The sequence below is a fragment of the Strigops habroptila genome, chromosome 12 (genome assembly GCF_004027225.2).
Source record: "Strigops habroptila isolate Jane chromosome 12, bStrHab1.2.pri, whole genome shotgun sequence".
In the NCBI taxonomy this organism is placed as follows: Eukaryota; Metazoa; Chordata; class Aves; order Psittaciformes; family Psittacidae; genus Strigops; species Strigops habroptila.
Genome location: NC_044288.2, coordinates 9,276,758 through 9,289,514, shown reverse-complemented (window position 1 = coordinate 9,289,514; position 12,757 = coordinate 9,276,758). Strand labels below are relative to the sequence as shown.

The 12,757-nt window shown below is 40.2% G+C and overlaps 1 protein-coding gene across 8 annotated transcripts in view; it reads right to left on the bottom strand.

Annotated features, from left to right (window-relative positions):
• The window catches only part of RAPGEF6 (Rap guanine nucleotide exchange factor 6), a 118,870-nt gene that overhangs the window by 18,008 nt on the left and 88,105 nt on the right, over positions 1 to 12,757 (bottom strand). For 6 of the 8 annotated variants that reach the window (XM_030504965.1, XM_030504966.1, XM_030504972.1 and 3 more), the window contains 6 exons: positions 11,313 to 11,553; positions 9,773 to 10,156; positions 7,501 to 7,712; positions 6,317 to 6,440; positions 4,106 to 4,129; positions 1,263 to 1,483 (listed from right to left, as the gene is read on the bottom strand). In XM_030504965.1, coding sequence (XP_030360825.1) covers positions 1,263 to 1,483; positions 4,106 to 4,129; positions 6,317 to 6,440; positions 7,501 to 7,712; positions 9,773 to 10,156; positions 11,313 to 11,553 — 1,206 coding nt within the window. The remainder of the gene's footprint in view (positions 1 to 1,262; positions 1,484 to 4,105; positions 4,130 to 6,316; positions 6,441 to 7,500; positions 7,713 to 9,772; positions 10,157 to 11,312; positions 11,554 to 12,757) is intronic. The other 2 variants (XM_030504968.1, XM_030504969.1) reach the window with 1 other exon arrangement.

Here is a 12,757-nt window from a genome sequence, read left to right as displayed (position 1 = left end):
CAGCACAAGCACCTCCACTGCCAAGGGATGATGCTGTGCACCTTCCAGTTCAGAGGGAACCTGTGATTTCTGGTGACCTCAGGCACAGGGCCAGTGGGACTACACAGAATTTAACAGTTTTAAAAAGGGAGTCAAATATGGCCATCTCCACCATTCCTGCATCAGTGCTATTTAAAAGGAAATGGTAAAAACCAATTGCATAGGAAGGCACCTGAGGGAATAATAAGGATTTGCATTCTTAATAGTGAATAATGGAAAGGACTTACAATTTTATCTTCAAGATGCCATCTCCTAGTCATGCTTTTAACTTACCATGTCAGAGACAAAACAGTGTTGGAGGGCAAAAAAAGCTGTAAAATGCTACGTTTGGACAGCAGACAAGCATGAAACATTATTCTGATCAGCAAGGTTTCTACTCTTCTATTCTGAAACAAACTGACCTTTCAAGCAAGTGAAAATTTCTATGGATCAAAATAAAATGCAATTACCATTTCTCATTTTTAAATGTGAATGTACTGAACTGTGTAAGAGAACAGGTCAGTAACAGTTTCTTTACTTAGGCAGTTGCACAGAAGTTCAAATTATGGAAACTCCTGCTGTAGCCCTCAGTTTTTGACTGTCAAGTCATGTTAATCCCATCAGTCAATACTGACCCAACTTCTCCTTCTCAACAATCTTCATTTATTCTAAGCCGTAATCCATTCCAGTTTCTATATTGATTTTGTCTCTTTTCATTTTCTTGCTGTTCATACGGTAAACGTTACTTTTATCCTTCCTAATTCTCTACAAGGACAACAGGGCAAGAATAGAGCTAATGTACTATTGAATTTCCTTCCAGCCTGATGAGAAGACACACAGTTTAAGAAGTAAAGGTCAAAATACAAAACATCACTGAAGTTTTCTGAGTTCAACCAAGATCTGAAGACAAATGCTGGCTTGTTGAAACTGGTAGCACATGAATTGACAAACAAGCACTTACTAGAGGGCTTTTTCTTGGAAGGGAGAAGAGAAAGTTCTTAAATGAGTATTTCTAGGGGAGGAACAAGTATTTTTTTATATATCTCATAGATCGCAGACTCACAGACTAATCTGGGTTGGAAGAGACCTTAAAGCTCAACCTGTTCCAACCCCCTGCCACGGGCAGGGACACCTTCCACTAGAGCAGGTTGCTCCAAGCCCCTGTGTCCAACCTGGCCTTGAACACTGCCAGGGATGGGGCAGCCACAGCTTCTCATGCCACTGTTCCAGACTGCGGTACTCACATGTGCTATACGCAGGCTCGCACTGAAGTGACAAGATCTGAATCTTTTCCTCGTCTGTCTCCACGTTCAGGTTGGACAGGTACTGCTTCACCTTCCTGGCCATCTGGGCATCCTCGTACAGCTTCTTGGCATTCAGGAGTGAGCTGCGCCGGGCACGTTTTTTGTGAGCACCTCCCTGTACATCCAACATGTTCGAGTTTGTGCTGCCCTGGCTCAGAGACCTACAAAAGACAGGAGCAAAGCAGTCAACTTTCAGTTCTCAACAGCAACGAGGAGCTACAGTAGCACACGCCAAAGCAGATTAATGCCAATAATCTTCAGTTAGGGCTAGTGCATGCTGATGCAAATGAGTTAAAGAGATGAACAGCATTAAAACAACACTTGTCTTAAAATACTCTAGTAAATTGAGAGCAGCAATTTGAGTCTAGAAAGAGACTGCATATGAAAGTGTGGGACTAGGAAGAACGAGGCGCAATGTTCCTCGTTCACAGCACCCATGTACCTCTTGCTGGGCAAGACCCACCTATGTCAACTGCAGATGGTAAGAGTAGACAAACCTGATAACCGTATTGGTTTAAGGAATTTGGTACCCACTGTATGCATCAGCTTACAACAGAAACCTCTGGCAATTAGCTGAGTGCAAGAGCGACTACTGTAATCCTCTTAGGAAACTGAGCTTCTGACAGTGTTTAAATAAGGGGGAAAATCTGTTAATTGTGCCAAGTACATTTTATTAAACACTTAACTTCTTTCTCCAGCTCAGTAAGAACATTCACAGAAGAGCAGCTCATTAATAAAATGTATCCTAACAAAGGTTGGGAAGACAGTGATAATACAGATGTGTTCCGACTTGCACCTATTGAAAGATGATGCTCCCAATATTCCTACTTGTGAGCTGCCAATTCTGTCAGCAACTGCAGCAAAAAGAAATAATCCCCAAATTGTCAATGTCCATCACTCTCCCTGACAGTCACTCCTATTCACACCAAAGCAGTGACCAAACAACTGATCTTAGTATACTTCAAACATACACATCACCTCCATTTCAACTGTCAAAGTCCTATGGCCACACCAGTCCAATGAATTTTTTAGTAACTGGCGATCACAGCATGTGTTACATGTAAATTCTAATGGAAAGGCTCAAAGTTGTTCAAAGTTGTTTGTTTGTGGGGCTTTTTTAAACATTTGGAGGAATAACTTTATTTTAAAAGGGTAAATTATCTGTTTATCAAGTTCCTGGTGCATTCACAGAATCATGAGTGGCAGAATAAACCATCTCCAGCACAATGGTCAAAAGAGTCAGAATGAAACATGTTGTTAGAGGAAGTCTATGGAATCGAGCACGGCGAGCTTAAAAATAAGAGATGGTGGAAACCAGGTGACTGCAGTATTTCCACGCATGAGAAATAAATCAATCCTGTAATATTTTCAAAGATGTTATATCAATTCAAGAGAAAATACAAGCTTAAAACTGGCAGAAATTTATAGCTTAATTAAAGGAAAAAATAATGCTATTGTAGCAAAAGGCATGATGGACTGTTCACACCTATTCAAACCAAGGGGCACTCCTACTTCCTCTGGGTAAGAACAGAACTAATATCTATTATATGATAAACCAGGATACTACATTATGTTTAAACAGGATACTACACTATGTTTATGTTTATTGCTATAAATATTTTATTGCTTACATATACACTGCTTTTCTTTTAAGTCTGGACTTGACTTTTTAAGGCAATTTAATTCAATTTCCTTTAAAAATTATTTTTTCCTTATTCCCTTGTGTTCCCAGTAATCCCAAGGGCTAGAAACGACTCCAGTTGGGTCTAAGGCATTCCTCCCAGGAGCTGTGCTATGAGTGGGTGATTACTGATCACCCAACTGATTTCACACCAGAGACCTGTACCCTGGTTCCTCTAGCACAAGTTCTGGCACTGCCCCCATCACTGCTGGAGGGCTGAATCTGTTTCTCTGCACACAAGTGCCTGGATACCCTTGGATAACAAACTGAATTGCTGCACTGGGCTTCCCTGTGAGTGGCAAAGTGATGGCAGAGAGGGCAAATCACCAGAAGCATCCCTGCCTCCATCCTCCATGCACTATGTCAACATACTAAAACATAGCGGGCTTTAAAACAGATGCCCCAGTACAAAAAGAACTAGAGTTTCAAAGTGCAAAGGCACATAGGCTCGGGTACACAAGGCAGCAGTTTAATGAGCAAAAAGACACACAAGAACACATAAAACGTGGCTACACGTCGTCCTACAAGCACTGCCGTGGGTCTGTCAGGAATTTCGTATCTCAGTATCCTCATTTGTAGTCCTTTCATTATTCAATCCTTGCACAATCAAGACTCCCAGGGAAGTCAATGAAGGTTTTGGTGTATGAAATGTGAGATACAGTTTAAATATACACTAAAAATAAATGCTTCGAAGCTTGAACTCAAACTTCAGGGGGGAAATCACCGTATCATTACCACAATTCATAATGTCCTCATAGTTTAAAATCCAGAATGGCTTAAACTGTTCTGTTACATGTTAAAAAGCAAGTTATTTATTTCCCAAAATAGACTGCCTGCCAATGTAACTGCACAGCAGGGTTTTTTTATATGCATAAAGCCAAAACTCAAATAACTCATCCAATACATAAAAGCAACTCAGAATTCTTATAGCTGCAGTATAACGTTGACTGTAACCTCTTATTCCTGTTTTCCAAAACACATGTATTGCAGGGTTAATAAAATGCATGCTGTATTTCAGATGCATGCACTAAGGAGGAGGATGCAGTATGTTAAGAGTTGCATAATCTTTATTTATCTTAGTTGCATTCATCTCTACACTTACCCCAAACTTCTCCACCTCTTCTTCCTGTAAGCAAGAGCCATATACATTGAAGCATGTATTTGAACAGAAAAGCACAGGAAAAAAATAAAACAGTTGAGAGTCAGGAAGAAAGATGTAGACAGGAAAGAACAGAAAAGAAGAAGTTTCTATATGGCAAAATTCTTCTCAAACAAGAACACAGTGTTGTAATGGAATGCAAGGGCAGGACTTGCACAAACACTTCAACATGGAAGAACATCTATCAGTTTTCTGTTTAAGTTTAACCTATGAATTTAAAAACCAAGCTCCCATTAAGTTAAGTATTTCCCCTAAGTCAAATTCAGTTTGGAGGGAGCGAGCCAAAACGGTTCAACTTCTTCATATTGCAGAAAGTGTGCTTCAATTAACTTATTCTTTGCATTAGGTCTGCAGTAAGCGAATGAGAAATCATCATCAGTATTCAAGTTTATGATGTTGTTTTCCCTTGACTGCTTGCTGGAAAACAAGCTAGTCACCAAATACACGCTGAAAAAGTAGATGCTCTATATTAATCGGTAATGAACTCGCCAGCAAGTCTCATGCTGCCACTAACAAACATCTTTTCTTGTTAATTTTTAATCTTCAAAAGCATTTATTGGTGCTGCGGAACACAAACTGATAGATCAAACACCAGAGGCAATGAAAATGAATATAAATGATGTGAAAATATGGATTTATTTTCTTTTAATCTTTGGCACTATCCCTAATATTAGATGCCTGAGCATTTTATGTCAGTGTGCATCATTTAAATGATGGTCATTAAAATGTGTTGAGTAATTGTGAAAAACACACTAAAGGTTAACTATTTACTATTAAATTCATTTAATGATTAGACTTCATTAGGTCTTAGAAAGCATATGGGGCATCAGGGAAATTTATTTGTAGACTGAGTTTATCTCTGAATGGCAAAGTTTCTGAAAAGCAATTCTAACTGATCAGTAAGTAGCTCTCTAACTATGTTAAAGAAGAAATTTGCTAATTCAAATCCAATGCTATGAAGGTGAGTCTCCACAGTGAAACAGCCCCATCTTTAAATAACATCTTTAAACAAGGGATCTGTTATTTTTGTCTCAAACCTCAACTGGCCCTATTTTAAACAAAACACTTTTATTTCCTGACAGTCAGCCTTGCAAACATGATTCACCATCACCTGTGAATCCTGACCTCTGGAAGCCCACAGGGAGCACGATCTCAGTGCTCTCATATATGCCACGTACCCTTGCGTATGATATTTTCTTCCGCTGCACTGATGTAACTGACTTCAGAAATCCAAGAGGATTACAACTCGGAGATGACCTATCGACTGGAATTTAGTTAGGGCTTGTACGAAGCTCATTTTTTGATATGTCATTTTTTGAGGCCATCTAGTGATTCAGCACAGGACATCACCTTGTCACCAACTCTCCTCCTCAACTGCATCCTGAAGGATTTTTGTCTGGTGCCTCTTGCACCATTAGTGCAAGAGGCAAACTAACAGTGCAAGGAATACTACTACCCTCCTTGGCAGGGATCTGAAGGCGTCAGGACTTGCACGGACACAAGAGAGTCCCCGATGCTTATAAAGAGATGCAGGACATTATTTAGCTCCACTGAATATAATCTGGATCTTATCAGCACCAGATTAGAAATTGTGGTGCTTTTATGCCCCAGTTTGCCAACACAGAGCCTGATGATATTATGCATCAGGAGAAAAAACAAATGAAGCAAAACCCCTTTCACTGCTTATAGCCTGAACATATCAAACATTATGTAGGTGGAGCAAGCTGTGCTTAGAACAAACAGAAATATTTTGTTTGGGTTTAATATGTTATCAGTGGGGTTTTGAAGCAGTTTCAGATTTATACATGGGTGATTTAGGTGCTTTTTGTATCTATCATATACAGATGTTACACCCCCCTAATATTATACCTCTCTCAAAACTCTACCTACACTAACATTTTATTTAGCAAAAATATGAATCATTAAACTTAGAACCTATTCTTCTTTCCTTTTTAAAGACAACAAATTGGTTTAGCGGTTATTAAAAGCAGGTCTTGGAAGCATCAATTGTATTGCCATAATTTGATCAAGATTGTAGTAGTGATGTAAATGTCAATGGGAAGTTACACCATGAAACACGAAGGCACTGATGCACACACAGCCCCAGGTCCCCACCCAGCCCAGACATCTTCAATCCTACTGTAAAGTGCGCACCTTTGTCTGAACATTACAGCCGGATCCATGTTTGCCGAGGTCATTCGGACAACTTGGCGAATTTCCTTGGCAATCATTCTGAGCTTCTCAAAATTCACTAGGCCATCCACTTTGGAATCATTTCCTGCATAATGGAAACACACACATAAGGAAAGAAAAAAGGGAAAAAATGAATCAGAAATACTTTCTAACAGGCAATGTGTTTCTAGTCGCTCAGAGTATCCGCTCCCTGTCCCTCCATCATCAAAACTGCCCTAATGGCAAAACACCATCAGGCCCACTCCGACCACCTAATATCGCTCTTGTTAATCTATTTCTAAAGTAACAAGTATTAGTAAGAGGAAAAAGGAGTGAATTATGTCCAAATTCACTGGCATAGATGATAAAATAATATAAATAAGAATCCCGGACTGGTTTGGGTTGGAAGGGACCTTAAAGCTCATCCAGTTCCAACCCCCTGCCACGGGCAGGGACACCTTCCACTAGAGCAGGTTGCTCCAAGCCCCTGTGTCCAACCTGGCCTTGAACACTGCCAGGGATGGGGCAGCCACAGCTTCTCTGGGCACCCTGTGCCAGCGCCTCAGCACCCTCACAGGGAAGAACTTCTTCCTAACAGAACTGACATCAACAGTATTCACATTCTGAAGTTAGTCCAAACAGCTCTGAAACACCACAACCAAGAATTGGGCGTATTTGGAAATGCTTAAACTTAACCCAATTGTGAACAGGACTTTGTGTAAAAGGAACAAAATGGAAATGTTTAAACAAAACCCCTTGAAAATGCTGAAAGCAGGAGTAGGAGGTGTTAGATCATTGTAGCTGCCTGAAAGCCACAACATGGAACAAAATCCTAGAAACACCGCAGCACCAAGTTTTTGTAAGAGGAGTATACTTAAAGTAGCATAACTACCAGTTAGCACTCACCTACTGTTCCACCCTAAACCTTCGGACACCCGATGAAGATTAAGCATTGCTTTTAAAATATTAAAAATATGCTTTTAATTTTTAATTTCTGTCTAGGAACAGCCTCTTCCATTATGCATGCGGAGTTCTATTTTATTTTACCCCTACAAAGGACGCATCAAAAGCATCCTACTGGTGGCAGCTTCTTTTAAGCATCTGTTGAATTAGGGCTAAAGCATATTCAATGCTCAGTTTGTTATTTCTCTTGTGTCTGACATTACCTTCATGCAGAAAGGTGATATCCTTCTTGACAACAGGAAAAAGTGGAATAATTGGAGGCTGCATGCTTTGGCTGCTGAGGATGTTGCGGTATTTTGCCATGTTTCGAGATGGATCAAAAAGATCTTGAAGGTCTCGGAGGTGCTTTTCATACTTGCTTGGTAACTTCTCCCAAGTGCCTCTGAGACGTGCTACTGGTGCTAGATTTAACCCGCTGGAAGGCAGATTTGTTTCATTATTAGCTGTTAGTGGAATCATTACCTTTCATAAGGAAATAAAGGGTTGGGGGTTTGTTTTAAGGATTAAAAATAGCTTTTCACAAGGCTAACTGTAAGGCTGGGTGAAAGCCAGGCTGCAAGTTGATGACAATAAACCTCTGCTGTTCACGCTTGTGAGCAAGCGAAAGAGAACTGTAAAAACCATGACTGCTTCCTATTCAGAAGGTACCAATTTTGAGTTAGCCTGCCAAAACAATCCCTCTGTAACACAGGACTGGTGCCCGTTTAACTTAAGCACCACTTCTCTCCTGTAAAAATGTGTACCGCAATAAGGACAAAAGGGTGGAGAATTAATGAGGTGAATACACAGCTACAGTGGCAAGTGAGAACAGTGCACGGCTTACCCCAGGCAAAAGTGGCAGGTCTGCAGAGGACCACATTTGGACCATTTGTAAATGAGCACCAACAGTCTGAGAATTAGAAGCAGCAGCAATGCTAAAACTTGTCACTGTGCTCTCATTGTCATTAAGTAAAAATATATGCAGAATTAGTTGGATGCAATACAACAAATTAAAATAAAGGAAATAGATCCATCCTCCCTATTAGAATTTGTCACCAAGTTTGCTCAAGAAATTCTGCAATGATCACAAAGCCCCCGTAGCTGAATTGGAAAGTGCTATTTTCTGGCATTCACCAGTAAATCCAGATTCACACAATTAACAAATCTGCTATTCTAAGAAGACTTTTTTTCTCATTTTGAAAGCTTCAGAATCTTATTTGGTATTTGCTTTATTCTTTCAGAGAGATTTTTCTCCATGTTATTGTCAAGTCACAAACAAAGCCTTCTCTCACGTGAAAAATCAAGCATATGCCACCACACAGTCCCTCTTTTACATGCTACATTAGGATGGTTATCTTCCTATTTCATGAAACATATGGCACCATATTGATATGCAAGGCAAGGCAAGAAAGAGAACCCCCGTGGCATATGCTAACAAAAACATATTCCTCTGGAAATCAGGGTAAGACAAAACCTAATTTATTGACTTTTTCTTTCGACCAAAGACCACTTCAGTCACGGCCTGATTAGAGTTAACTGGGAAGCAGGAAGAGTCACTTCTCCACCCACAATAAATGATGAGGAATTAGGGAGTAGAATATAGAAATTAGATTCAGTATCCACATGTGTATTCACCATGTAATGAGCAGCCCCAGCCCCAATGGCTGCCCAGTGCCCTTTAAGAAAATTCATTCATTATTTAATGTATGCCTAAACAGAAGCCAACAGCATTCAAGAAACTGGCTAGACATGGAAGAAAACATTTTAAAATGGTATTTTCAAAGATGCTGGGATACAGCAGGAATCCAGATCTTTGTCTGATGAATCACAGCACCTTTCTTTTTCTTTCTTCAAGTAAACCCTGGGTATAAGATAATTGCAAATAAAGGAAATGCTGAACTCATGCTGTTAAAGTAGCAGCATCTAGTATAAAATAGAAGAGAAAGTCTAAGTGTGCAAATGAAGAGAGGAAAAAAATAAAGAAGGGAGCAGATGACAGGAAAGAATGGAAAGGAAAATATAACTAAAACCAGAGTGATTTGAGGAAGTCCTTACAATGAAAGGAAGAAATAAAGTAATCTCATAATCGCAGATACAACTCAGTGCACACTGACACAGTAACAACGACTGAGAAAAGAAAGGAAATTGGGTGCCAGAATGGAAATGACAGCAATGCTCAGGTAGGTTTCTGAAGTTATCAATCAAATATTGCTTTTGTCCAACTCTTCTCTTTCCCTGCTAGGTAATGGTTAAAATAGAGACAGTCACATCAAGTTCCATGATACACTAAACTTCTGAGGAGGAGGAAGGAAAAGACAGCAGCAACAATACACCTCTTTGTACAGTCTGGCTTCTGAAAAGCTTGGCAATTCCCTTCCAACTAGCCCGCACCATCAGTGATCTCTTCAGGATAAACCTATTTCTTTTCTTTCCATTCAGATTACCAGAATTGCCTTTGACAGCACAAATCAGATCTGACAAATGGAAGCATTTTACCTTATAACCGCGAACATGGAATTGAAGTTCTTGCATTCTCGGCAATGGAGGGCAATTTTAATGAAATGCTTAATAATCTTCATCCTCTTGAGTTGGTTGGGCTCTGCTAGAATTTCCATGGCAACCCAGAAGGTCTCCTGGTTGATGACATCCTCAAACTGTTTCAGGTGAGCATTTCCTGTCTTGGAGTCCAGCTTATAAAGGTCATCGATGTATTCTGTAGGCTCAATATTGCGGAAGAGTTCGAAGTCTCTCATGGAGAGCTGAGTGGCGACCTCAATGGTGCTCAGCTGCAGAAGGGAAATCTGGCTTTCTCTTAGCAGCTCTTGAGCATCCTCATCTGAGCATAAGGTCTCTGTTTCCATATTGTTTTTAAGATAATACCTAGAGAATAGTTAAGTTATAATAAAACGTTAAGAGATGTGCTTCAGAGGGCTTGTGAACACAAAGACATTGAACTACACCACTCAAGGTGGACATCACTGACACCACAGGGGTGTCTACGTGAGGGTATTTGTGCGTTACTATTGACAACAGTGTAAAAGGGAAAGACAGAGACAAGAAGGGACAGCACAACCTTGTACTTTAGTATAAGGTATCATCATTACTGAAGTAAAAAACCATTTCAAAAGCTGGTTTTATCTGCCTCTTTGCTAGCATTTTCTATACCATTCTTCATAATACACTGTAGCTTTCACCCTCAGAAAAAGGTCAGTTACTTTGCCATTTGTAAATTCACCAGTGAAATAACATTTTAAATACACATCAGTCCTGAGAAATCTCTTGTTAATGTATTTCTCTATTTCTCACACAAATTTAGTGTGATTTCTTACATAAATAGTGTGGCATATTACTATTTACATGAAGCACATAGTATTCAGGAAATGAAAATGTATCTGGAAAATTCATTTCCATGGTCCCAAGCAGATCTCTTTCAGATATATAAGAGTTTATTCCTCATAAATTCCCTCTGTTGCCTAGCAAAGACAACTAAAGAATTTTTTACTTAATAAAAATTTCCTTCTGGTATGGACCAGGTCATCAGATAAAACTGAAGCACTTAACATTTAAGAAACATTCATAAAAGTTTACATAAAAATGGAAGAATTTATCTCAGGTTAGTATCAGTTCATTGCAACATGACATCACTGAGAAAGAGAGTAATTGTATGTTTTAATCCTGAAGTACATGTGGAAAGTGTCAGAACAAATGTAAGATTCTTTTTTTTCCAGTGTAAGCCGCTATATACCTTACCTTATCCTGAACTGCTAAATTTAGTTGTCATAGAGCAGCTGCTGCAGATTTGGGGAGGGGGTTTTGGGTTTACCAATGTCGGACACTGTTAAGATTCAATTGGACAGGGTGCTGGGACATCTAGTCTGGGTCATGCTTTGCCTACAAAGGTTGGACCAGATGATCCCCGAGGTCCCTTCTAATCTGGTGTTCTATGATCCCTCCCTGAATGGGATGGGATCTTATGGATGTTTCAATCCTAAAAAGCAAATGAATCCAAACTGAAATTAAAACAAGGTGCATTTACCGTCCATTGAGCTGAATCCTGTCGGCCAACTTGGAGAACTGATCTGGGAGCCTCCGCTGTTTGATGACTCCCTCCGGGCTGACTGACACTTCGCAGAGGGAGTAGGTCTCAGAGGCGCCTGTCAAGTTGAATTCGTGGACGGCGTGACTCACCACCTCTTTTGCTGTAGTGTCTTTGCTGATGATAATGTAACAACTCTGCTGATCTGCTTTGAAAACTCTGATTACCTGATCCGGAATATCTGAAATAACAGAGTAACACCTTTAATGTTTGAAGTTACTTTTCCCTTGAAACGAAACGAGGTCATTTACTGTCTCTTTTGATAGCCAGCAAACAAAAAAACAGCTAGCAGGGAAAAAAAAGACATGCTGGCCTTGATAAATATTCATTAAAATATTCAGTCATTCCCTTCAGCTTTGAGAGGCAAAAAAGAGGACTCTTCTCCTCCCTGCATTTCCACAACTCAATTACTTTATCATCCCACAACCACAATAGAAGTACAAGACTCCTAGATACACTGCTAAGCTGCACACCGTCCTTCTCAGCATGTCTCAAAATGTTTGGCAGCATCATTTATTCCTTCTTTGGCTCTTCTGTCTTTGTGAGGCACGTGCCAGGGCATTCTTCCCAGGGATGGGAAGCCACGGAGCATGCATGGATGGGCTGTGGGCAGGAGGATGGGAAGAGCAAAGGAGATTTGGTTGTTCCCATAACTAGCTGCAAACTTTTACACTCACTATCTCACCCTGAAGGAACTAAGCTGCTGCCAGCAGTTAATTCTTTGGCTAGTGTACTTATTTATAGCACATTTCATGTATTATAAATGCATTAGAGAGCAGCTTTCTCAGAGGCAGCCTACAGCAGGAAATAAATATCTGAAGAAACACACGTTTCATCTACAGCTTGATGACTAGAAATAATTCGCTCCATTACAGAAGATTTGATTTTCATAATAAAACTGATGGGGAAATCAAGTCAAGAAGCAGAGTGCACACTGATTTACAACTCAGAGCAGCAGTTTCCCACCCTCCCTAAACTCTGAAGACTAAAACCTCCCCAGTTTTCTGCAGACCTGAGAAGGTGGGAGGCTCTGGCTGAGCCCTGAGTCACTTCTCCAGAGCCTGACACTATTCAAAAACCAGGTTGGATGTACCATTAACTCCTGGATCAGTGATTCCCACTGGCAGAAGTGAGACGCTGTTATTACAGCAACAGCCTTCAAAACAGCCCTTCACTTCTCTCCCTGTTATTTGACCATACTTTTAATATCCTCAGCAATAAGTACCAAATCTTGGATTGAGGTATGCAACCTGCCATCTAAGGGAGGTTACCCCATTGCCTGTACATTCATTTTCCCTGTCAAATTCCACTGCTTAAGGAAGAAATTAAGATCTCTTTCAATGGGGCAGTGACCTTGGAGTTGCTTTTTCTTGCATCATGACTTA